Below are 25,255 nucleotides of genomic sequence, written 5' to 3'. Positions count from 1 at the left end.
GTTTAAGAAACTTAAAGGAAAAGAAAAATAAATTTCTCACAAAGACGGAACACAAATAAGGCAAAAACAGAAAATCTCCTGTAACTCGGCAATTAATAACTAATGCTATAAACGGTAATATTTAAACAAAATGGGATGATTAGTTAAAAAAGGGAAGATAATTTGGAAACCAAAGTAAAATGAATTAAAATTATTAACAGAAATAATTTTTAATATTGGAGGAAACAGAGAAACGATTCAGATTCAGCACAAAACCTGGTCACTCTCCATTTTTTGTTGGGTCTTAGAAACTGCCAGAGGAGTCCTGCCTCAGCATCTGTTGAGTTAAATAGAAACCATTTTATGCTGTTGGCATAGCAGACCTGGAGTATGTTCTGTATGGAATATTTGGCGATAGATCACCTCGCTGCAGGAACACAGTCCCTACATCCAGATGCTGCGCAATCCTCTTTGGAAATTTTTTTTAAATGGGGTCTAATTTGATTTAGCTGTGGTGACTGTCTCGTGTATTGAAGAAGGCCTCTGATCTGTTTGTTGAATGTTGTCCTCTGCCTCAGAGACGAGATCTATTGTCAGATCTGCAAGCAGCTCAGCCAGAACCCGTCCAAAAGCAGCCACGCCCGCGGATGGATCCTGCTGTCCCTCTGCGTGGGCTGCTTCGCCCCCTCTGAGAAGTTCGTCAAAGTAAGAAACGTATTTCTGATGGGAAACTTGATGATAAAACCTCACGGTTAACTGGTGAAAACTGCAACTCATTTAAAAACTGAAATGGGAAAAAAAATAACCACAATTGTAACTGCAGTGTCACCATTTTTGCACTTTTACACGCTCAGTTTTTCACTTGTATCTTCACGTTACTGATATTTGCGGTATTTTGTGGTACTCACTGTTTCGGCCCTATGCCGCCTGCAGTACCATTATTTTCATCCATGTAATTGTACTGCACATGAAAGGTCAGGAACAAAAAGAAAATTCATTTAATAATAATATATTACAGATGATTTAAATGATGATTTAAATTTGACCATAAAATAAAGAAATAAATGGTAAACTGCAATAAATAAGCATGTCAACAGAAATTTAAAAAAAAAAAAACACGACCGGGTTTCAAATGTGGCTGATGTTTCTAATCAGCCACCTAACAATGTTTCTTCCTTTTTACTAATGTTGGTCAGCCAGCTAATCCAAAGCAGACATGTGTAAAAGATAAAGTCATATACACTACGAACAAAGATATAATCTTTTGTTTTCCGGCAGTGGATTTCAGTCCAGGAGAGCAGATGGGACAGATCTATAACTCGATCCACTCGCATTCAGTCAGTAAACAGTAGTCTGTCCGTCTCCACCATCACCATCAGCAGGTCTGATGGCTGAAAATCAGTTTAAGTCCTCAAAGAAGTAAAAGCTTAAAATAAAGTAGTCAAAGGGAGAATCTCAAAGATTTCATCTGCAGTTTGATCATTGCAAGAATTCATTTTTTTTAAAAACATAGCAAAAGTTTTCTGGTCTGACTCAAAACAAAATATTACATCTGAAAATCACGTTTAGCTTTAGAAACTTTTAATTAACTTTTTTTCCTGACTGATTTTAGTAAAATTGAGTTATGAGTTTGATTTCATTTATGTAAACAGAATAAATATAATGCTGTGTGCAGTGTGTCAGTGCCTTTGGTATGTCACACCTTTAACCTTTAAACTGCTCAGGGCTGTAAACGGCCTTTATGTCAGTAATACGATGAATTTTTCTCTTCTCTCTGCTCTTTTATCAGTATCTACGGACATTTTTGAAAAACGGTCCTCCGGGTTACGCTCCCTACTGCGAGGAGAGGTTGAGGAGGACGTTTGTCAACCGCACTCGGATGCAGCCGCCGTCTTGGTTGGAACTGCAGGTGCCAAAAATCTTTCTGCTCTGTGTCGTCAAGTCCAGTGAATCCAGTTTGTCAAGTGTCTCATCTTTTAACTGGAAGCATTTGCAACAGTAAATTGATGGGATTATCAGCGTTTGTTGTTCTGTTTGTGGTTTTTAGGAATTTGCAAAGCATGTAGCTAATGCTGTCACTGTTATCACTGAGTAACAGTTACAAAGCTCACTGTGTGCTGAGGGAGTGTCCAGTTTAGCTAAAATCTGTATTAAATAATAACTGTTTGTTGAAATACATCTATAACTATATAACTGTAATAAATATCAGCATTAAATATTAGAAACTAGAATTAGCTGAAAATAACTGAGAGCTTATTATAATAAATATTTTCATATCATTCCACTGGTTTTCATACTTTGGTTTGAAAACGGAGATGATTTTAAGATAGTTTTTATACTGTTTTTCAGGTGTTTAAAATGTTACATTACATACATGAAGAAACATCTAGAAAGCCTGACGATGTTTTACATCAAATTACCGTAAACTGTAAAACTTTACAAAAAACAGCTAAATGTAGCTAGTTTATTAAAATTCAGTGTTCTTTACTATATTTATTCTCTCTTAAATTCTCATTAAAACATCAACTCGTGTGATCCGGAAGAAGCCATTGGTCCTTCTTTAATTTTAAATTTATTTATCAAAGTTTGGATCAAGAGGACTGTAGCAGCAACCTTCTGACCTTCTTTGTCAGTTTCTGACTCGTGTTTCTCAGGAGGCAGCTCGCTCTTTCTCCTATTCAGTAACCACAATGAGGCAGACATCAAAAATAAAGGATAAAAGTTTATTTATTCCACACAAAACCAATAATTACAAAACAAAATAACCACAATCAAACATCACAAATTAAAGACCTCAACAAAAAATTTAAATCTGTAATGACTGATCAAAAACTGAAATTTAATTTGCATTTTTTATACTTTGTTATACTTTTTCATCTCTTCTTTTTGTGGTTTTCTACAGGTTAATTATCTTTAATATTAATAATGGGGTTTTTTTTTACAGGTGGTTGGATGGTAGAGGTTGTAATATTTATATTTTGAAGTGAGCCTATAACACCACAATGCTGCACAGCTGTAGGACATCTTAACTGTTGCCTGTCTGAACATGAGTCTCATTGTTTTTCCCTCCAGGCCACAAAGTCTAAGAAGCCCATCATGCTCCCCGTGACATTCATGGACGGCACCACAAAGACACTCCTCGCAGACTCGGCCACCACAGCCAGCGAGCTGTGCAACGCACTGGCGGACAAAATCAACCTGAAAGATCGCTTTGGCTTCTCGCTGTACATAGCTCTGTTTGACAAGGTAAAACACAGACTCTACTGACAGCGAGGTTGTAACAGTTAACTATAACTAAGACGTTTGTCAGAAAACGTGCTTTGGTGCTCGTCTGGGACGTCTGCACGACATTAGTGTGTATTATGAATTTCCTAAATCTAACACGGAAGACAAACTTAAGTGAAATGATCAAACTAATACTTGGAACTAACTGAAACTAAATTTAAATAAACAATATTTTTTAAAATGAAAACATTTAGTCAGTTTGTTCAGATCTCATGGAGTTATTTAACTGCAAGTATGTGTTCATCAGGTGTCGTCTTTGGGCAGCGGTAACGATCACGTCATGGACGCCATCTCGCAGTGTGAGCAGTACGCAAAGGAGCAGGGCGCCCAGGAGAGGAATGCTCCCTGGAGGCTGTTCTTCAGGAAGGAGATCTTCAGCCCCTGGCACAACCCTGCCGAGGACTACGTTGCCACAAACCTCATTTATCAGCAGATCGTCCGGGGGGTGAAATTCGGAGAGTACCGCTGTGAGAGGGTGAGCCTCTGAGCTGTGTGCAACTCTGCATGCTTTGTGTGAAAGAGGGTGAGATACTGAACGTTGAGTTCGCCCATATGGATCCACTGGAGTATGACTGTGTGAATATTACATTAAACCCACTTGAATGGGAGAATGAGTCTTGTAGTAAGAAAGGTTTCTAAGCATTTAAATAGAGTAGAAAAGCACTTTATAAGCACCATTATGTAATGTACGGTTGTAACGACAGTAGTATCACCCCCTGGTTTCTGGAATTTGCACTTTAAAGCCTCAAGGTTTGCATTTTGTTATAACAATATAAGACAAGGCCTTGAGTGTATCAGCGAGACAAGACTGAGATGGTCTGGACATGTACAGAGGAGGGATAGTGGATATTGGACAAAGGATGGAGCTGCCAGACTGAAGACAAAGAGGATGGGGGACATGCAGAGGGCTGCCGTGACAGAAGAGCTTGAGCTAGTTTTGCAGCTTTTTGATCTACTTATCCTTCTTTGTTCTTCCAGTTTTATTATCCGATCGTAGGGTTGTCATCCAGTGCCGGATAGGGCACCAGTCTTCTGCAGGGCCAATGCAGAGTAACAGACAACTACTTCGTATTTACAAAATATACAGAATGGAGGGGTAGCTCTAGACTTTTGCACAGTACTGTATATTGATCAGCCCATCTGGTTCTCCTGATATGATCTTATCTACTTGAAAGAAGAGTTGATGGCAGGTTTCAGGTGTTGGGCTTGCTTTCTCCTGACCATTGCTTCACCCTGTATCTGTCTTGAAGGAGGAGGACTTGGCAGAACTGGCCTCTCAGCAGTACTACGTGGATTACGGCTCCGAGGTCCTCCAGGATCGTCTGCTCAGCCTCATTCCGTCCTACATCCCCGACAGAGAAATCACCTCCACTAAGACTGCAGAGAAGTGGGTTCAGCTCATCATCAGCGCCCATAAAAAGGTACCTTCTGGTCAAGTGATGAAAACCAGTCTTAATTTTGTGCTGTTTTCTGGGAGAATCTAACTATAGCTCACTGTGCAGGGAGTACAAATGAAAAGGAGGGTAAACACACAGAAGGTGAAGGAGGATGTGGTGGATTTTGCTCGTTTAAAGTGGCCTTTACTCTTCTCACGCTTCTACGAGGCCTTCAAATTCTCTGGTTGGTAAAACACTGTACCTCTTTCTAAACTACTAAATGCTTTGTTCTCATCAGTGGTTGTGGATATTTTTTAATGGATGTGACCACATCTGCTCACAGGGCCTAGCCTGCCCAAGAATGACGTTATCGTAGCGGTGAACTGGACCGGCGTTTACTTTGTGGATGAACAGGAGCAGGTCCTTCTCGAGCTCTCTTTCCCAGAGATCATGGCTGTGTCCAGCAGCAGGTATGACAAACAGCCACAAATGCACCAAATGACAGGCACCCCAAAATAAAATACAAAGTATATTTGAGTTGTACAAAGTTAATAAGTGAATTAATTGCTGCTGGTTTCTTGGCATTTATATTGACCTCAAAGGTTCTCTACAAACAAACAATCGATTTGTTTGTCTTAACATCAGGAAAATCTTGGTTATTAATGGCGTCTTCCCACAACAACTTCTAAATCTGAAGCTGAAGAAATCTGATTATATAGAGTCTATAAGAAAACAGCCTAATGGCTGTCTTGTGTTGCTTTATGACCTCAGAAAAACCTGCCCTGATGAGTTCATGGTCTTAATCGTTGCTTTCACCTCTGGTTGAACAGAGCATGATGTCAGCACATGCTAGCAGGCAAGCTATATTTTAGCTAACATTAGCCAGAATAAACAGGGTTTGCTCCTCAACCTAGCTAGCTAAATTCAGTTTTGCTAATTCTCAAGCCACACTATTTTGGAGGCAACCAAGATAATCAGAGATGGTATTATTCTTTAATACTTCTTTAATAAGTTAAAAAAATATTTACATACATAACGTTTAATTTCAAAAAAGACTTTCTTCACTTCTGTGCTGATACAAATGATTGTAAGCATTACTTAACAAATATATTTTTATCATTTTTAAGTTTTTAGGGATCTTCTGCTTGTCAGAATTGCATCTTGTCCATATTTTGAACTATCATTGATAAAGCAAAGTTTAACTTTGCAGAGGGGGTAAACTCCAGGGACAGAGCTTCACTCTGGCCACCATCAAAGGAGACGAGTATACGTTCACCTCCAACAATGCAGAGGACATCCGCGACCTGGTGGTCTCCTTCCTCGAGGGTCTAAGGAAGAGGTCCAAATATGTGGTGGGCCTGCTAGACTGCCTGAACCCACGTAAGATTCACTGATGAATTAGAAATAAAAAAGGTGTTTTTAGGAGCAGAACGGTTAATCTGTTTGTCATCTCCCCGGCAGTAGGGGTAGATTCCAACTTCCTGAGTTTTGCTAAAGGAGATCTGATCATCTTGGACGAACATGACGGAGAGCATGTGATGAACTCTGGCTGGGCACACGGCGTCAATGACAGAACCAAACAGAGAGGGGACTTCCCTGCTGACTGTGTCTATGTGCTACCTACTATCACCCGACCACAGTATGATATAGTGGTGAGTGCGGTCAGAAAAATAATCTGTGTTTTCGATTTTGTTGTGGTGTTTTTTTTTTTTAATCCAGCAGGTTGTTTTTACAGGACAGAACTAGAAGTCTAACCAGTTCTTCCAGTGTAAGTGATTTCAGGATGTCCCTGTGCAACAGTGTGTAGATATACCTGGTTATTGTAGCTAAGGCATTTGAATTATCCATGTGTGCAGCAGCAAATTTCTGTCAGGCTTGAAGGTGTCAGGGGCTTCTTTAATGTTTGGTACTTTCTTAATCCATCCATCCATTCTCTTCCACATATCCAATTTAGGGCCCCGGGGGCGCTGGGGCCTCTCCCAGCTGTCTTAGGGCGAGAAGCAGGGTACACAGCCATGCTGCCACTCTGTCGCATGGCTAACACATAGAGACAGGTTGAACCTTGGTGGTTCCTGGATTGTTCCTGAACATCATGACCGGTTTTCTCTCATTTTTGAGGGTGACAGTTTGGGTCTTCTTCTAGAACTTGGCAACATGGTTACATATCCGAATAACTTGGCCCTAGAGCAGGGCGATATGACCAAAAGCATTTATCACGATATGCATTAGAAAATTTGCGATAACGACTATAACTGACGATATAATTGACACTAGACAAAATACTTTACAACTCCACAACTTTATTAGTGCAAAAAAACCCAACAATGTATTTCACTTAAACAAGCAGCTGTTTTTTATGTGCATTAAAGTTATATAAAAATTTACAGTGCAAATGCAATTCCTTGCTGACAGTTTAACCAAAAGGCATTTCCAGTGGAAATTGGCCGACATATCCTCAGCATAACCATGTATAATATCCACAAAACTTAAAAAGAGGTTATACACACACAATACGGTAATATTATGTTGAAGCACAGTACGTATCACTCCGCGAGGCTCCTGCCTACGATAGCCGTAATGCTCCAACAATCCATCAAGCGGTGCGGCTTCGTAGCTTAGCAAAGTCGTACTAAAACATTTGACAGATTTTCGAGCGCCGTGACATAAAATCGTTTCGAGGTCAGTAAACACAACCAGAATTCATACATAAGGCACACGGGATTATAAGGGGCACTGTCGATTTCAGAAAAATCAAAGGATTGATTTTAAGTGTGCCGTATTTTCCAAACAACACGGTAATAACGACGGCCCGCTAGCATGCTCTACCAAAAATAGTGCTTTGTTGTGAAGTTGCAGCATTTTTACAAACCAATTCTGGTTCATCCGTTTCATTCAACAATCTGCTTTCGCCCTTCTTATTCTCCGTTGCCGCCATGCTTTTTCCAGCATGTGCGTATGAAAACAAAGGCACTGCACATGCGCGTTTTACCCATATTCTATTGCAATATTTTATTTTCTTATCGTTGCCCAACATGATACTGGTATTACTGTGAACGGTATTATATAGCCCAGCCCTACTTGTACCTACATACAGTTATGTGAACTGATGGTTTTGGAAACTGCAGTTGTTCAGGAATGGCTCCAAGAGGCCTTCCCAACTTGTGTAAACCTGAAATTCTCTTAGAGTTTCAGAGTTACTTGAAGTTTCCTATTGTAAGTATTGGCCAATGCAATGAGTGCTGTCAAACAAATCCTTTAAAATAAAAATGACCATGACGTTTAAACTGTGTAAATGCTGATCTGACCTGTCAACACTCCAGCTTTGTTATTTTTTTTTAATTAGTGTCAACCAAACTGCCAGTCATCTACTAATTAAAATTTACACACAAAAAATCCTCACTGCACATATATTTTCAACACGTGTGAAAACAACCTGATTAAAGCACCATGTGAGCAGCTGCTGTCTCTCCAATTGTTAGCTATTAGCTGTCCACCATTTTTTTTTAGCAGTTTTTCTCCCAATTAACAAAAAACACAAAAATAAATATATGCTAGTCTCTCTGTGCAGCCAGCTGTGTGTTTAATGGCTGTCTACAAAGTGTCAAACACTAAAATATTACAGAAATATTGAATTTGCACATTGTATTATCATCAAAAGCACATCACTAGTTTTCTGCTTGGTATACTGTAACAGAAAAAAGTGCTTTAACCACACACTAAAAGCAAAAAACTCATGGATTCTGAAAGGAAGGTTTTGACAGGGATGTGGTTGTTGAACTCCAGGTATTGGCTGCTCATTAAAAGGAAAATTAACTTCCCAAAAGAATTTTTTCTTCCTAGAAAATGCTCTGAAATATGTTGATGTACTTTGCTGAATTAACCAGTTGGAAGGGTCAAATGTGAAAAAAATCCAATCTTCCTCCTGTTTTACTGTCTCTCAGGCTCTCGTCACCATGACTCCTGATCAGAGGCGCGAGTCTATCGGTTTGTCCCAGATTAACCTTTCGGACCAAGAGGATAAATCTAAGGCCTACACTCTGGAGGAGTTTTCCTACGACTACTTCAGGTAACTAAGTCTAATGTGAGGCTGTTTTAAGTACAAATGATGTTAAAAAATATGTGTGAAAGTTTCTTCTAACCGCTGTTCTTCAGGCCTCCTCCAAAGAGTACTCTGAGCAGGGTGGTGATCTCGAAAGCTCGAGGGAAGGAGCGTCTGTGGAGCTGCACCCGCGAGCCTCTCAAACAGCCTCTATTGAAGAAAGTCCTGGCTCACGACGAGCTCTCCCAGGAGGCCTGCCTTGCCTTCATAGATATCCTTTAGGAGAGGGCGTGATTGATCATATGTTTGGCTTTCTTGTTTGCTTTTTTCCTCTGGTGCTTTTGTTACATCAGAGCAGGTAATTAACTTTCCCAAGGGACCATATGAGAAAGTGGAGGTGTTGTGAAGGGCTCAGTTCAGTTCTGATAAATATTAATTTTGTTTCTCTATAAACTGCTACTGGTAAGAATGGATGTTACAGGCATCCAAGCCTGCAGTTACGCCTGTCGACCAAACCCCCCATGAAAGTTACTCACTGTTGTTTGTGATTTTGATGGGAATCATAAGCTGGTCTTGACTGCTCCATCGCTAGCAAAGGTTTAGCTGCTTTTGTAGCGATTGAAACTGTAATATTGAATCTGCTCTATACAAAGAAAACATGCTTTTTAATCCTGGTAGGTTAGTAATTTTAACATGAGAGTTTATAGGGATGAACTCGGTTTTTTGGAACCAGCCAAGTGGCCATCAGAGGAAGTTTGCTGCTTGGTTATTTCCAGTCAGCCATACTGCCTGACCTGTACCAGCCTGTCGTTATGTGAATGGTCCTTAACTGTGTTTGCACCTGTGATGAAGTATATGGGCGACTACCCGTCCAAACGAGTGCGTTCTGTCAACGAGCTCACCGATCAGATATTCGAAGGAGCCCTGAAGGCCGAGCCGCTCAAAGACGAAATCTTCTGCCAGATTCTCAAACAGCTAACAGACAATCACATTAAGTAAGTCCAAGAAAAAAACAGTCTTTTCTTCTATCTCTTCTTCTATAATCAATATTTTAGCTCAGTGTTCACAGTTTAAGCTGTGAGTGTTCACTTTGATCACTCTCAAAGCATCTCTTACATCTGTAACATGCACCTTCCTGGTAACCCCAGCGGTTCTTTCACAGTCTCTGCAGCACCCTTAGAGTCTTTTTTGCCACTTGAAATTCATTAAATTCACACAAGCAAACAAAACTGTATTCATTGTCCACACAGAGACTGGTGTTTAACATTTTCGCCTGCTGTACCGTCACCAGAAACAAAATCCCTGCACACTTATAAATATGCCTGGTAGCAGCAAGAAAATAATGATATAAGCATGATGGAATATGAACATGCATAGAAAATTTCTGACTTCTAGATGTTTCTCACTAAAGGACACTTTCTTTCCTGTGCCACAAAGCCAAAATCCTGACCCTCAGTTTGTGCACTGTTTACCTTGTCATGGTGTTTGTGTGCAGGTACAGTGAGGAGAAGGGCTGGGAGCTGCTGTGGCTCTGCACTGGTTTGTTTCCTCCCAGTAACATCCTGCTGCCTCACGTCCAGAAGTTTCTGCAAGCCAAGAAACACTATCCTCTGGCTCCAGACTGCATGCAGCGGCTGCAGAAAGCCTTACGGTAACACAAACACACACAGTTGTTGTTAACGCCTGTTAAAACTTCTTCACTACTGCTTTTTACAGGTTTAAGTCTCACACCACTTTTTTTTTTAGCTCAGTTGAGAAGCACCTGCAAGCAGCCTCTAGTTTCCAGCTAGTTCATACAGCTCAGTTACAGAAACTATAGTGCATATTACCCCAGTGTGTGATTAAATGGTTGCTTTAAATTACAATTTTTACCCCTAGTAATTTTTTTTTATTATATTTTATTCATTATTCATCCTCACTGCCCTTTGTGCTAGAAACGGATCAAGGAAGTACCCTCCTCACCTGGTGGAGGTGGAGGCCATCCAGCACAAGACGACTCAAATCTTCCACAAAGTTTACTTCCCTGACGATTCAGACGAGGTCAGTTACGACTAACATTCAAAAAGTACATTGTTATGTGGTATTTTACAACTGTGCATTTTGTACACTAAGGGGAAAAAACTGTAATTTGAGACGTGCCACCTCTTTAAACAAACAGTGAACTTGCATCGTTCACATTTTTCTGCACATGTACTAAATATTCTGCTTATAGCTTGACTTTAGTTTATGTTTGTGTTCACAGGTGTTTGAGGTGGAGTCGAGCACGAAAGCCAAAGACTTCTGCCACAACATCTCCGGACGTCTGATGCTCAAATCCTCCGAGGGCTTCAGTCTCTTCGTCAAGATCACTGACAAGGTGACGCCTTCATCCGCAGCCCGATCGTACAAACGTATTCACTACAAGCTCAGCTCAGGGGCAGCAAATAGACAGATTAGACAAAAAGCCATAATTTTCTGTTTCTATGCTGATGACTTTTCTTGTTGTGCTGTTTGTAGTTGTTGCTCTCTCTGCTGTCATATTTCTGGTAGACCTTTGGTTCTCTACCAAGAATTTTTCAGATTCATAAAAAGTAACATTTTTAGTCATTTTTCATTAATTTGGAGTCAGTTTGTTTTTATGTTGCATCCTATTTTCACTGGTTTGACCCTCTTCCTGTTTTGTGGTAATTGTGAGTCTTCTCTTGGTTGTTTTGGGTCTCGTTGCAGATGTTTGATTTGTGTGTTATTTTGTATTTGTTAATCCTTCTTTTTGTGTGTTTGTAGTCATGTTATTTACTTATTCAGTGGTTCTGGATTTTTAAGTTCTTCTACCACCTCTCTGTAATCAGTTAATTGATTTCTTGTCAGTCCGTGACTTCCTGGTTCCTTTTGTGTTTATATTTTGGTTTTTGTTTGCATGATAATTTTTCATCTTCAGTGGTGTGGATTTGTTTCTGGAAATCATTCTGAGGTGGTTTTCAGTCTGAGGTCATTTTGCTTTTCTCTCGCTGGTTTTGCAGCTCTCAGTACTCGTTTGTTTTTTTGGGTGGGGGGTGGGGGGGTGGGTATTCATAGGTTGTCCTTTGCTGCTCAGTTTGCTTGTAATTATTTTTATTTAACTTTTTTTTTTTTTTTTGCTTTGCCTGTACGTGTGATTAGTATACATGTAGTCGTAACTTTTTACTTTGAATAATAGCTTTATTTTTGAGGAAAAAGGGATCATGCCTACCATTGAAGCCATTCAACATGGATCTTCTTTACACAATTAAATCCTTCACTTACTTCCAGGTCATCAGCGTGCCTGATGGCGACTTCTTCTTTGACTTTGTGAGGCACCTGACTGACTGGATCAAGAAAGCCAGACATGTAAAAGATGGTAAAGCCCATCAGATCAGATTCAGATTGAAGCTCAGATTATCTTTGATCTTCTCGCTGATTCTTCTTTCTTTACCAGTTTGTCTTTTCACCTTTGTGCTGTGTGCAGGTGTAGTGCCTTCTCTGACCTACCAGGTGTTCTTCATGAAGAAGCTGTGGACTAATACACTTCCTGGAAAGGACTCCATGGCTGATTCCATCTTCCACTACTACCAGGTTAGTCCCTCTGCAGTATCAGTATATCTGGTTACTCTTACTTGATTAAATGTTGAGATAAAACATTTTAAACTTGCCTGATGTAGAATGGATGGTGTAGACTAAACTCTGAATCATGCTCTCTGTCTCTATCTTCCCTCCAGCTGTGCAAAGCTTCAAAAAAGAAAATCTGTGTGTGGTATCGGTTTCTTACCAGCTGTTGTCTTTTTCTGCAGGAGCTGCCGAAGTATCTGCGTGGCTACCACAAGTGCTCAAAGGAGGAGGTGCACCAGCTGGCAGCGCTGATCTACAGGGTGAAGTTTGAGGAGGATAAATCCCACTTCCACAATATCTCCAAGATCCTGAAGGAGCTTGTCCCCCAGGACCAGATCAGACATTTGTCCCCCGACGACTGGAAGCGGGTGAGCACGTGCAGATTTAAAAATGGTAAAAAACTGAATGTCTGGATGCAGGAATGGCCTCAGGCTAATGATGACTATGTTCAAAAATAATTTCCTCTTCAGTTTGTTGCCACAGATGCAGAATTCAAAACATCAGATTTGGATTTAATCCTCGGGTGTTCATTCATTCATAACCTTTCCTCAGTGATCACAGTTCTTTCTCTAGTTACATATTTAAGATGTTTTCATGCTTTCGTTCAAAAATCCAGAAGTAAGGTCTGGTGATTGGTGCTTTTTGGCTCCTATGCTAGCCAGTTAAAGTTTTAATCAACAAGTAAAAAACACTAAAGTTACATTGAACTTGTCGTGGAAATCTAGTGAGACAAAAACAAAAACTCGCACATTAAAACTTCTAGGTGACTCAGATGTTTTATGCAGGAGCTTTTATTGCAAAAGAGCCGACCTCATGTGTTTTTATAGGATCCTTTGAAGCACCGGATTCAGAAAAATGTTATTTTTAGAGGCCTGAAAAAGGAGTCTCGGCCTGAGCCATGCTGCTAAATACACGTTCCTTAATCAGTCGTAGGTACTTAAGTTTCAAATGAGTTAAAATGATCTATCAAACTGAAACAAACTAAAAGTTGTGTGCTGATTGTACTGATTAAAAAGAACTCGAGACAATCACCAGGCGATATGCAGAGATTTCAATCTGTAGCAGCACGTCAGCTTGTCTCTCTGACGTCATCCCACACCCCAAAAAGAGGCTTTATTGTTTTCAGAGCTCTCTGGGAGTTTGAAAACATTAAAATCCAAAACATATCCCACAGCTGCTTGCTACTTTTACAGGTAATCACTTACAAGCCTGTGTGCAAAAAGAGTGAATGAGTGTTTCATCTTCCTGTTGTTTTGTGTCTCAGTCCATCGTGTCGCTGTTCAACAAGCACTCAGGGAAGACTCGGGAAGAAGCCAAACTCTCCTTCCTCAAAATCATTTACAAGTGGCCCACGTTTGGTTCGGCCTTCTTCGAAGTCAAGGTAAAGACGCTAGAGACTCGTTAGTTTATGAAAGCTTGGAACTTCTGCATTCACTGTTTCCTGCTCTTTTATCTTCTTTCACTTTTAAAAAAGCAGCACATCACTGTGACAAACTTCGCATTTTTGGTTTTTCCGTTTTGCTTTTTCTGCAGCAAACAACTGATCCTAATTACCCAGAAACCCTCCTGATAGCAATCAACAAACATGGAGTCAGTCTGATTGATCCCAAGTCTAAGGTGGAACACGTTTATCTTTGATATTTAAATCGATCTGTATTGATAGAGCGCTTTGCTGCTCTGTTCCTCCCTGAGCCTGTTTTCCTCCAGGGGTTTCTTCCTGTTAAAACGGAGGTTTTCCTTCCCACTGTTGCCAAGTCCTTGCTCATAGGGGCTTTTCTGATTGTTGGTGCCTTTTTCTATTACTGTAGTTTCTCTCTGTATTATTGTATTGTATTTACCTTACAATATAAAGCACGTTGAGGCAGCTGTTCCTTTGAATTAAATATCTGAGCACTCAAAGCACTTTTTTTTCGCAATTAGTTTTTGTTTTAAACCTGCAAATATTTCTTTGTATGTCAAGTTTAGCACTGGATTATTCTCTTATCCGGCTTATCAAAATTTCCTGTAGGACATCCTCATCACTCACCCTTTCACCAAGATCTCCAACTGGAGCAGCGGCAACACGTACTTTCACATCACCATTGGAAACCTGGTGCGAGGCAGCAAGCTGCTGTGTGAAACGTCCCTGGTGAGCTCTTTAGTTTTTGTAACATGAAACAAAGAGTGTGAGCATTTAGCTTTCCAAACAAAGCTGCTTTTAATGTGATTATGCACAGCCTGAGCAGTGAAGGCAGCGTGCCAGCAGATCTAATTGTCTGTCTTTTCTGTAGACTCTCTCGTTTATCACGTGTTCCACCAACAAGATTACGCTCTGCAGGAAGCAAAAGCTTTGCGTTCACATTTGAATCAGTCATTTATTTCATGTGTAATCAAGTTTTTTTTGAGTGTGGTGTCTGAAAGGATTTTGCATGGTTACCTGTGCTCTCTTTTTAACTTCAAACTTGATTACAGCTCAGAGAAAAAGGGGTGAAGTAACAGTTCTAACGTCACAGGAAAAGTTATGGGAAAGTCAAATCAGTGATCTTGTGTGAATAATAATAGATCCTTATACAGTGAAAAGAGCCGCACATCCCACAAAGCAATCATTAATGTATTCTCATCCATCAGGGCTACAAAATGGACGACCTCCTGACCTCTTACATCAGCCAGATGCTGACGACGATGACCAAACAGCGAACGTCCCGGGGCAACAGCAAGTGAGCAGAAGGCTGGAAAGTCATTGATCCCATTTGATCGAAGCTGGACACAAACACCCACACGGCAGAATGTAAAAAACGCGCTAATGGCTGACTGTGACGCTCTAATGTTTTCACACTATAACATCGGTCCTGTCTTAAAACTCACCCGCTGCCTTTAAATGACTTTTTCCTGAAGCTGGACTTTGTGTAATTGCAGTGATTAGCAGTGACGTTTATTCTCTGTGCTGTAAAGTGTGACACGTTCAACTTTCAATGAAACCACTTTTCACATGTCTTGACTGAAGTGTGCAAAAAGATTTTTATATTATTAACATCTGCACTGAAACAGCTGGGCCTGTATTTATAAAGTGTCACTAAGTAGGAACTTGGTCCTACATTGGCTGAAAGTGATGAATGCAACTGTTCTTGTTTGACTGTGTTAGGGGAGCACAGTTAAATGTCTTGTTTGGCGTCATCGATGAACCGATCCTTAAAACACTACATTTAAAATCTGGAGCCAGTCATTTTTAGTGTTTCTGTTAGAAAAGAAATAGCAGTTAGATCATTTTCTGTCCTATTAATCTCCATCTTAACATGCCGGTTTCAAATCTAAAGAAGCATCCTTGTCACTTTTCCATAAAGTCTCAAAGAAATCTTGCTATGTTGGACCTGGTGATATTTACGCAGAGAGGTATGCACGAGATTTATGCGTGCACACTTCTTGTGTCAAATCAACAGTTTTTATTTTTCAGATCTTTGAATTGCTTCTACTTTATAGATCATATTCTTGATTATAATTCATTAAGAATATAAAATGGCATAAAAGTTCAACTAGAATCCTAAAGGCATGAACATACTCCCATTTATACAATTTAGACTCATTCTTTAGAAACTGATCTAAGGAGCTTGGAAAGAAAAGCATCTGGACTTTAAGTTTCTCCAGATGCTTTTCTTTCCAAGCGCCTCAAACTACGATGACCTGGATGACTGAGAACCTTCACAGACATTTAAAAAATGATCCAATATAAGAAAATTTCCCAGTCTCACCGTCTGTTTTACATTGAAAAATTCAAGGATTGTAATATACTTCCTAAATTCACTTCAGTTCATTTAGATAAACAACTCTCACCTCAAATCGCTTTATATTGTAAGGTACAGACCCTTCAATAATACTACAATAATGATATTTCTCACAGAAAAACTGCCAAATTTTACCTCTGCATCTCTAGTTTGGTCATGACAATATTTTTCTGATGACGTTAGGGGCGTTTCCAAACCTTTTCTGAGCAGAATTTTCTCTGGAGCTACTTTTTTTATCTGCATATTCAAAATTTGAAAAGGTGTTCCGCCTCAGAGCGTCTGTGTTGGCTCAAAAGAAAATGCCACTAACCTCATCACAAAAAATGTTTTTAGGCAGACTAATAACATTAGAAATCTGATATTTACACAACTCACAAGTTTGTAGACTTAAGACTTGCCAGGTCTCTCTCGGAAATGAGATTTTTAATCTCAATGAGATTTTTTTTAGATAAATAAAGGACTAATAAATATCAATGATGACTCTACTTGAACCTTTGGAACCCCACCGGACTGACTGCGGGTCAAGTCAAAATGATGCTGCATTATTTTTGAATTAATGGGTTAATTTGTGCCGTTATTGTACCCAAATCTTTATAATCCCAAGAGATTCTGTGATGCTTCATTCATCCCTGACTTTTAACTATGGCTATCTGAAGCAACATCTCCCCATAACATTAGTTGTCTGGTTCTTTTTATTTAACTTGTAGGTAGTGTTCTTATTTATGCTTACAGTTGTCCCAAGGTTATTAAATCAACGTTATGACATTTAAAAAAAAAAAACATTGTACGTTTCAGATGTGTTCCTTTTTTCTTCTTCTTTGATTTGATCGATTTGTTACACTTTGCCAATTTTCACAGTCAACCTCAACCACATCAGGAACAATCTCCAAACCTGTGAACACTATCTGGACTTGAACATAGCACTAACGTGGAGGAAATACGAGTAATGTTGCTTTTACTTCATCGTTAGCATCCCATGTGTGTGCCACAAAGTTCAAGCACTCTTTGTATCCAGTAGGGATTTTTTTTTCAGTGTCTCCATGTGTACTGTAGCTGGTAAATGATTCGTATTTGTCTCTTCTTTTTTTAATACATGAATTTAGTATTAATTTGTAAATCATAACAGAGTTATGTTTGTTCTGGATGATGTTTATGAAGCAGAAATTGTTTCATCCATATGACCACATATCTTATGTTGTAGAAATAATAAATAACATTTTCCAAAGAGTCCTGTGTGGTTGCAACATGAGATTTTAGATGCCAGAGAAATTTCCCTGCATGATCAAAGGCATCCAAGTACCAGCTGTAAATTAACTTTCATTCTGATATTTACTTGTAAGCTATATCCTTACAATCATGTATAAATTACAACATTTTAATTAAAAGTAATCTCTTTCAAATACAAATAGGTATACTCAAAGATTGAGCTTTTTATAGAAAGCTATTTGAATGCAAAAATGATCTTATTTGTGATGTTTAATTTAAAAATGTGTGCATACATTATCAGTATTTATTCAGGTTCTAACATACACATTTTAAATAATCAAATGTGTTAAAATGGTTGTTTGTGAAATGTAACAGGCAATTATAAGCACTCAAAATCATACCATACACCTGTGACACTTCTGAAACAAAATTTTCTCCATAATATTTTAGCGCTTCTTAAAAATGTATATTCTACTCAGTTAATGCTCATTACCTGAAAAATTGCTTAAGTCCAAGTTTTTATAATGTGGTCCTATTTGGCTCATTTTCAGCTCCACAGTTTAGTTGTTGTTGTTGTAGTTACTCTGTTAAAATATCATATTTAAAACATCTCATATGCCGTTTTAGCTTCATCCCATTTAAGCCAACTGTCTTCTGACTGGCTTCCTTAGACAAACAGAAGGTTTGAACAGCAGGTGGGCTTACCTTTTGTGTCCTAGAATCTAGATAACCAAATTAGTATAGAAAATTGTTTCTGCCACTGAAAAAAAGTTAGCATGTTGAGCTAACCGCTCTGGAGTCTGAGCTTTTGGCTTACATTACTAGCGCGCCTGATTATTTGACACTGTTTAATACAGCTCAATATAAAGAGTTTCTCATTAATTTAAATAGAGGAATATAAAATCAGGTTGACTAAAACGGCCCCTGTGGGAAAGGTTTAACAAGTGCCATCTAATAAGACACTGGATTTTTGTTAGCTTTAGCCAGAGCCAGGCTAGCTGTTCCCTTGTGTTTCCAGTTATTGTGCTAAGCTAAACTAAGCTGCTAGCTGTTGCTAATCATTTTAAGTCTAACGTAAAATTATTTAAAACGCTAAACCAGATAAATAAAAAGTGAAGCATTGTTTCAGACACTTTAATTCATTAAGACACAGAAGTTTTTCGAGGTTGGCAGTGTGTGATTGGGCTTCGAAGGCTCAGCAGACATTAGTGCTCTGTTACGGCCGCCAGGCTTGGCATCCTTTCCGCTGCCGAGTTCCCACTGGAGACCGACCAGATATCACTCAGCTCTGAGAGAGAAGATATAGTCAGAAGAAAGAAAAATTAGCTGTCCATAAGTCAAAATGTTGGGTTTTTAGCCCCATAAAGCCTGGACCAGAAAAATCCTTCAGGAAACTCCCATTTGCATATATGAATTTTCAGTTTTTAAGTTAAGTTGCTACATATGGCAATTTTATGCACTTATATCCTCATAATACGACTCCTATTCATTTATATCCTCTGTAATGAACATTTGTTTTTGGTCTATATCTTTTGACTTAATTAAGCTACCCTAATAAGTCCTGATGATGTGCTCTACAGAGGACATGCTGGTCTTTCCAATGATATCTCATGTTTTTGGGTGCCCTCTTTTAGCTTCAAAGAGGCAGGTTCTCAGGATATGATACACATATTGTGGCAGTGGGAATTGATTTATCTGCAGTTTGTTTGTTTAAACTGTGTTTTTTAGCCCTAAAAAAACTTTTTCATATTGATATCTCCCATATTTACGTTATGAGAGCTCCAAAAAATCCTGGAAAAACATGAATAATATAAAAATGAGTCCAACCCAGCCTTGTGTTCTTGGAATATTTTCTTAGTATGAAGGTAAAAGTTTGTGTGGCTTCATTAAATATACTAAAGTTGTCATAAAAAAAAAAACAATCAGCTGATTCTGAGGGGTTCAGATGGGAGGTACTGACTGATTTTATATAGAATGAAAGATGTTATAGAAAAGGTCATGGAGTTATTAAAGGGTGTATTAAACTATAAAATTAACTATAAATTAAAAATGTAAAAGTATTTTTCCATAATTTAAGGTGGCATCTTAGATGTTTTGGCTTTTCTGTCCAACAGTTCAAACACCCCCATGAAAAAAATTTAAATCCTCATTTTTTTCACAAGCTGGAAACATTATACACACACACACTTGTTTGTGTTTTTTTCTTTTTTGTTTTTGCTTGTTAACATTTTCAGTCCTCTAATTCAGTCCTCAGTGTGAAATATCAAACCAGCTCCTTAAACTACAGGAGGTAGATGAGAAATAATCACAAATCACACTAATTCCATCACATTGTATTAACACAGGACTCCCCAAAAATGTTTTGCAACTGTGAAAAACAATTGTTGATTTATAATCATTGCATTTGCATTGCAAATAAGATGTTAGACCTGTTTGTTTTGCACTGATTACAGTGTACGTCTAATTCCTCATCTCATAATTAAATCTTTGTGAAAACCTATACTGTAAGAAAATAAATCAGTTTAAGTCTGTAAACAACCTTATAATGGCAATTTCCCAATATATACTAGATTATATTTTCTACATGTATAAATACAAAGTACATAGTTGATGATAAATTAATTTTTATTGAGAAATGTAACCAATCTGATGGTTATATTTCCATTTAGTTGATTCTTTAATTTGATGTAATTAGGGGTTTTTAAACACCAGATTTTTAATATAATGTACAGAGAAAAAAATCATTGTTTACTCTCAATGGGGTGATTTTAATTTAGCCTAGAGATGAAAATGTCTGTGTGCGTCACATATCTAGACTCCAGTTTCCTTCTAGTTTTTTTTTTTTTTTTTTTAAGTCTGACGTTTATTTTATGGTAAGTTACCCTTTTTAAATTTGCTGTAAGTGCCACCTTCCAACTTGATCCTGCTGCCCGTGCAGAAGGCCAGTTCTCTCTCTCTCCATCTGAAAACACATTTTCATCTTGATAGAGAGCGAAACATCGCGATTACATCAGAATAGAGGTTGGATGTATTGGATGCGAGGTAGGTGTGTGTGTGTGTGTGTGTGCGTGCGTGCGTTTTCCACCTGTGGAAGAAGAAGATAAGGAGGATCAGCACAAAGGACATCAGATCAGTAAGAATCCACATCAGTTTATACTCATCGGGACTCTGAGAAGCAGATCAGAAGAGACCGTATGGAAGTGAACAGGTGAATATTAATATCTTTCACACATGAAACAATAATAAAAGGGTAACAGATAAAACCACAGTTCATTTTATCATTCCTTTTATCATCTTGATAATTACTGTAAATTCCTGTGATTAAATAAAGCTTGTAGCACTAATTTCTACCACAAGATGGTGCTGCAAGTTAAAGTAACCAAGCACTTAATCGACCAGGAGGCCTGCCGGCTGTAGTACTATAAAAAGAAATATCAAGAGTTAATCAAAGCCGCGAACACACTTGAAAAGATTTCAACACCTCTCTGGTAAAGAATTGCCCAATGATATGTAACAATGTGTATTATAACATAAATTAGCATGCTACAGATGTGTTTTAGTGCTTTAGATGACTAAATGATGTATTAAAACAGATATAAGAAACAAATGTAACAACAAAAGCAAGCAAAACTTTATTTATGTAGCACAAGCTCACGATATACACGGTGTACGTTGTGTTTTTACAGATAAAAAACATAAAACACTCAACTGCAGGACACTTTAAAACACGCATGCATGAACAATTATTAGAACCTAAAAATTGCAATCGATTAAACAAGCAGGAATAGGGTAAAATAATCATTAAAACCAGAAACCGGACTACTGAAGGTTAAATAGGAGTTGCTATGAGTTTGGTTTAATCCCTGATTATGCTGGATGACTGATGTGATTTGGTAGGTTGCTTCAGCAGCTTGGACCATAAAAGGTAAAGCCCCACTACATGATACTACAACCGCACCTCATCCAAACTACCTCAAAATTGATACCCTTACTCCCCACTCCTAACTATATGGTATCATCACTAGGTCAGGTGTTTCAAAATAAAAGCATCTGCAGTAAGAAAGAGAGAGAACAGGTCGATGTCAGACATGAAGCGCATTGCTTGAACTCACCATGATAAACAAAGGGGAACTGATGGTGCTGAGCAGCTGGGGGGCGTTAGTGGTGACTGAATGCACTCCAGCACACCAGGCTAGAGAGTAGAGCCACGGCTGGCTGATCACATACAAGTTTGTGGTGATGTTTACTGCAGTGTACTCCCTACACACAGGAGAGGAGAAAGTCATGAATATTACTAAACTGAGGAGGAGGACAGTATAGACACACACACACACACACACACACACTTGTGTTACCTGATGAGCTCAGCAGACATGGAAGTGTAGTCCAGGTTGAGTTTGACGATGTGGTTACTCTGGAGCTCCTCTAGAGGGAGCCGACTGCCTGAAGTCTGCTGGAGCTCAGGATCGAGTTCCTGGACCAGAGCTCTGAGATTTGATGGCAGCCAAAGCACCTAGATATGGCACGCAAGCAGTGTTACCTACTACTCACTCACAGTAACTGCACTCTTTACTCTTTTCAAACGGTAAAATGCTAAATTACAACATTTCACAGTGGAGTCTGGTGATAGAGAAATAAATAAGCCTCGCCTGTGAGGAATGGATGGATGATTCGTTCTGGATGACCTCGAGCGTGCGCTGGATCCAGGTGTCTCTGAAAGGGTGATCTCTGGGTGGCCGATAGAGGTCGAAGATCACGAGTTTGCCCGTCTGAGCTGCCAGCTGGAGGAAGGCCTGCAGGCTACAGACCGACTGGTTTCCAGCTCGCTGTCGGTCGTCTGCGTTCAGAGAGCCAGCCGTGCCAAATGGGTTGTGCTGCAGGGGGTGACCATCAATAACCAATCAATACAGTGATTTCATATGACATGTGATATGCTTTTCATTGGCCAGGTGATTTTTTTCCCCCCCCCATTTTTGGCTGTTGTCATGAGGAATTCATTTGTGTCCAAACATGCTCAACTCCCTCCTGTAGTTATAGTAACACTCTTAAACCTCGAATATAGTAAACAAACAATCTTTTTTTTCCTTTTTTAGCATTTCATTACATCCGTACATCCATTTTCTGCCACTTATTCTAGTCTGGGCCAGGGTTCTCTCTCCCCAGCTACCTCCTCCCGCTCTAACCCTCTTCTGGGACGCATTTCCAGGCCAACCAAGTGATGCAATCTCTCCAACATGTCCTGAGTTTGCCCCAGTGTGTCAGGTAGACATGCTCAAAACAATTCAAATGGCTTATTTGAATAGAAAAGATTAGCAGCTGTGCTCTGAGCCCATCTACGGCAAACAGCAGGTAAAAGAATATCAGAGAGGTTATTAGCTGACCCCTCAAACATGCAGTGAATAAAATCAATAATTCTTCCTTACTTTTTTAGAGCTTTTTTTCTTTGGTTACATTTTTCAAACATCAGAGAATAGCTATGACTATCATGGGAAAGGTCATTAAATGGCAGACTCACAGACAGGAACCAGTCCCCAGCGTTCAGGCTCTCCAGCTCGTTCCAGGTAAACCTGGCAGCTGGAGTATTGGTCCGGTTTGGGAAAACTTCATGGATGTTGGTCGTCCGCTGCAGAGTGTAGTCATGCATCAGAAAAGGCACTCCATCAAAACTACAAGGACAGGACAACAGTATGAGACTCTAAATGGGGCAGAGAGCTTTCCAGAAACAGAAAAGTCAGCTTGCCTGAAAGGTTATTGTATTTAAAGTTTAATAGGCTTCACTGAGACCTGGCTAAGTGCTTGGTCTTCAGTGATTGTCTTTAGAAACAGAACTGGAACATAATAATGTCATGACAGCATGTATGTAGAGAGCTACTGGCTCAAATTCTTTTATCAATACTTTACATTCACTATTACACAAACTTGGGGAATTTAAAATGCCAATGAATTCCTCAAAAAGTCGATTATCATTAGATTTATTGGATACTTTGATTCTTATTCTTTATACTCGACTTTAATAAACAATATTTTTTGTAAATGTAAGGGATTACACTCATAACAGTAGTTTATTAATGAGTGACGTCCAAATCAATTAAAAAAAGTTGCTTAAAGGTTCTTTATATTGTAAGGTAAAGACCAATAATACATAGAAAACCCCAACAATCAGATGACCCCCTACGAGCAAGCACTTTGGCGACGGTGGGAAGGAAAAGCTCCCTTTTAACAGGAAGAAACCTCCGGCAGAACCAGGCTCAGTCAGGAGCAACCGTTGGCAGTATCTCTTTGGATCTCATATTGAATATACCAGTGAAAATATACCGGATTTGGAATCTACTTCAGATCTTTTATCTCCCTAAAAGGACTGCGTATCAGTCAACTGTCCAATTGCAAAAATGGACGACTGCGTTTCAAAATGGATCTAAGCATTAAACAGTCTTGAATGGTTTTAAATCTGAGCTGGTTTAGAGAAGCAAAACTACAAAAAATGTCACTGGATCTGACTGTATTTTGCACATAATTAAATACCATGTGGTAGAAAAGTGTCCGCCACAAAAAGAACCAAAAGTAATAGAGCCAACGCTGCAGGAATCAGAAATGTTATACTATTAGATAAAGAAGACTGTGGTTCATTGTTGCAGCTGTTGCAATTAGAAGTTCACATTTTGTAACGTTAATATGAAATCAGATCAGTCATCAGCAGAAAAAAACACCACAATTAACAGGAAGTGAAACAAGATGGCAAGACATCCACAAATGTTTGGTCACATGATCAATCGAGACAGTCGTTGGCCACGCCCACTGTTGATTCTGCAGCATCTGCGTATTTGGTTGCGGTTTTAAAGCCACGTTTGTTTCTATAGGACATTTTAAATAACCCCAGCTGACCGAAGTGCTGAACAAGTTATTCAAAATATACACTTTACATAACAGTTACTAAATGAGCAATAAATACAGAACAAAAATCACACAGAACAAAGTCAATAAGACGCCGTTTGCATAATAAAGCCCAGGGTGCTCTGCTCAATAGAGTTTTGAAAGTGTTTTACAATAACTGAGACTGTGCAGTGATTATGTGAAAAAGCAAGCTGCTGACATGTGATTGCTTTGTCACTTTGCAGCATGTTTTCTAAATACTGTTTAGGCTGCATTGCACTGGGCTCTGAGGGCCATTGTACCATAATTGAACACACATGCTTTCGCAGAGAGCTCCTCGCTGACCTGATGGTGACATCCGTCTCCAGACCGTCACACCCAGCCTCCACCGCCTTCTCAAAGGACATCAGGGTGTTTTCTGGAGCGAGCTGCAGAATGAGATCAACAGAGAACAGCAACTTGCAGTAGCAGTCAGTGCATGCAGTGGACTTTTTCTCAGCACTGAACAAAACACACGAAGGATGTGAGCTTCCCTTTGTTTTTGCGTCAGTTCAGGGCCTGAGCGGTGCCCAAGAACATATTTCACATTACACTCATTTATGTTGTGTCACATTCAGGCTTAAAACTCTTTTACAGACCAAAAGGTTTTACAACAGCATGTAAAAAATCCTTTACTCTCATGAACAGTAACTGTTTGTTTAAGAAAAGAAAATCAAAATCTGCTTATTTCTGTTACAAAGAAAGAAAAATTCTCTGTTTTACCTTGTCACATGTGACACTAGGACAATTGATATACTGCTGCTCTCTCACTTTAGTGTACAGGACTGTGTACTGTGTTTTTGCTCACCATAGGGGCTCCTCTGTGGCCAATGAGAGCCGGTGCAGGGCCCAGGGTTCCCTTCTCTTTGATACAAGGAGAATACAACCCGAGGGGAATCAAGTAGAGGGACAACAGGACGGTCAGGTACACGGCCATGATCAGGCCTCGCCGTACTAAAACACAAACACACAATATAAAGCATAAACACGAAGAGAAAGAGATTAAAAACAACTGAGGGCTCCTAACTAATAAATGAAGGAGTGTGTGTGTGTGTGTGTGTGTGTGTGTGTGTGTGTGTGTGTGTGTGTGTGTGTGTGTG

General features: G+C 39.3%; 2 protein-coding genes across 10 annotated transcripts in view; one reads left to right on the top strand and one right to left on the bottom strand.

Annotated features, from left to right (window-relative positions):
* The window catches only part of myo7ab (myosin VIIAb), a 63,861-nt gene extending 47,980 nt beyond the window's left edge, over nucleotides 1–15,881 (top strand). For 4 of the 5 annotated variants that reach the window (XM_042218296.1, XM_042218295.1, XM_042218297.1 and 1 more), the window contains 22 exons: nucleotides 558–684; nucleotides 1,769–1,888; nucleotides 3,052–3,225; nucleotides 3,512–3,739; nucleotides 4,515–4,685; nucleotides 4,767–4,884; nucleotides 4,984–5,110; nucleotides 5,851–6,020; nucleotides 6,102–6,292; nucleotides 8,582–8,706; nucleotides 8,793–8,950; nucleotides 9,521–9,674; nucleotides 10,175–10,330; nucleotides 10,614–10,719; nucleotides 10,922–11,035; nucleotides 11,947–12,034; nucleotides 12,143–12,249; nucleotides 12,465–12,650; nucleotides 13,547–13,663; nucleotides 13,816–13,899; nucleotides 14,291–14,410; nucleotides 14,890–15,881. In XM_042218296.1, the coding sequence (XP_042074230.1) occupies nucleotides 558–684; nucleotides 1,769–1,888; nucleotides 3,052–3,225; nucleotides 3,512–3,739; nucleotides 4,515–4,685; nucleotides 4,767–4,884; nucleotides 4,984–5,110; nucleotides 5,851–6,020; nucleotides 6,102–6,292; nucleotides 8,582–8,706; nucleotides 8,793–8,950; nucleotides 9,521–9,674; nucleotides 10,175–10,330; nucleotides 10,614–10,719; nucleotides 10,922–11,035; nucleotides 11,947–12,034; nucleotides 12,143–12,249; nucleotides 12,465–12,650; nucleotides 13,547–13,663; nucleotides 13,816–13,899; nucleotides 14,291–14,410; nucleotides 14,890–14,982 (3,034 nt within the window). In that variant the 3' untranslated portion in view covers nucleotides 14,983–15,881. The remainder of the gene's footprint in view (nucleotides 1–557; nucleotides 685–1,768; nucleotides 1,889–3,051; nucleotides 3,226–3,511; nucleotides 3,740–4,514; nucleotides 4,686–4,766; nucleotides 4,885–4,983; nucleotides 5,111–5,850; nucleotides 6,021–6,101; nucleotides 6,293–8,581; nucleotides 8,707–8,792; nucleotides 8,951–9,520; nucleotides 9,675–10,174; nucleotides 10,331–10,613; nucleotides 10,720–10,921; nucleotides 11,036–11,946; nucleotides 12,035–12,142; nucleotides 12,250–12,464; nucleotides 12,651–13,546; nucleotides 13,664–13,815; nucleotides 13,900–14,290; nucleotides 14,411–14,889) is intronic. The other variant, XM_005916055.2, reaches the window with a different exon arrangement.
* Nucleotides 15,882–18,366: 2,485 nt separating this feature from the next.
* Nucleotides 18,367–25,255, bottom strand: part of LOC102288823 (glycerophosphodiester phosphodiesterase domain-containing protein 5) — a 25,172-nt gene continuing 18,283 nt past the window's right edge. For 4 of the 5 annotated variants that reach the window (XM_042218299.1, XM_042218300.1, XM_042218301.1 and 1 more), the window contains 9 exons: nucleotides 24,964–25,109; nucleotides 24,462–24,544; nucleotides 22,762–22,912; nucleotides 21,896–22,120; nucleotides 21,602–21,759; nucleotides 21,359–21,506; nucleotides 20,332–20,414; nucleotides 20,129–20,208; nucleotides 18,367–18,534 (listed from right to left, as the gene is read on the bottom strand). In XM_042218299.1, the coding sequence (XP_042074233.1) occupies nucleotides 18,452–18,534; nucleotides 20,129–20,208; nucleotides 20,332–20,414; nucleotides 21,359–21,506; nucleotides 21,602–21,759; nucleotides 21,896–22,120; nucleotides 22,762–22,912; nucleotides 24,462–24,544; nucleotides 24,964–25,109 (1,157 nt within the window). In that variant the 3' untranslated portion in view covers nucleotides 18,367–18,451. Of the gene's footprint in view, nucleotides 18,535–20,128; nucleotides 20,415–21,358; nucleotides 21,507–21,601; nucleotides 21,760–21,895; nucleotides 22,121–22,761; nucleotides 22,913–24,461; nucleotides 24,545–24,963; nucleotides 25,110–25,255 lie in introns of those variants that run through there. The other variant, XM_042218302.1, reaches the window with a different exon arrangement.

This window comes from Haplochromis burtoni, unplaced genomic scaffold (genome assembly GCF_018398535.1).
Source record: "Haplochromis burtoni strain Fernald_Lab_line unplaced genomic scaffold, NCSU_Asbu1 Contig_17, whole genome shotgun sequence".
Classification (NCBI taxonomy): domain Eukaryota; kingdom Metazoa; phylum Chordata; class Actinopteri; order Cichliformes; family Cichlidae; genus Haplochromis; species Haplochromis burtoni.
Note: the sequence above shows the minus strand (reverse complement) of the source record. Positions and strands in the feature narration are given on the sequence as shown.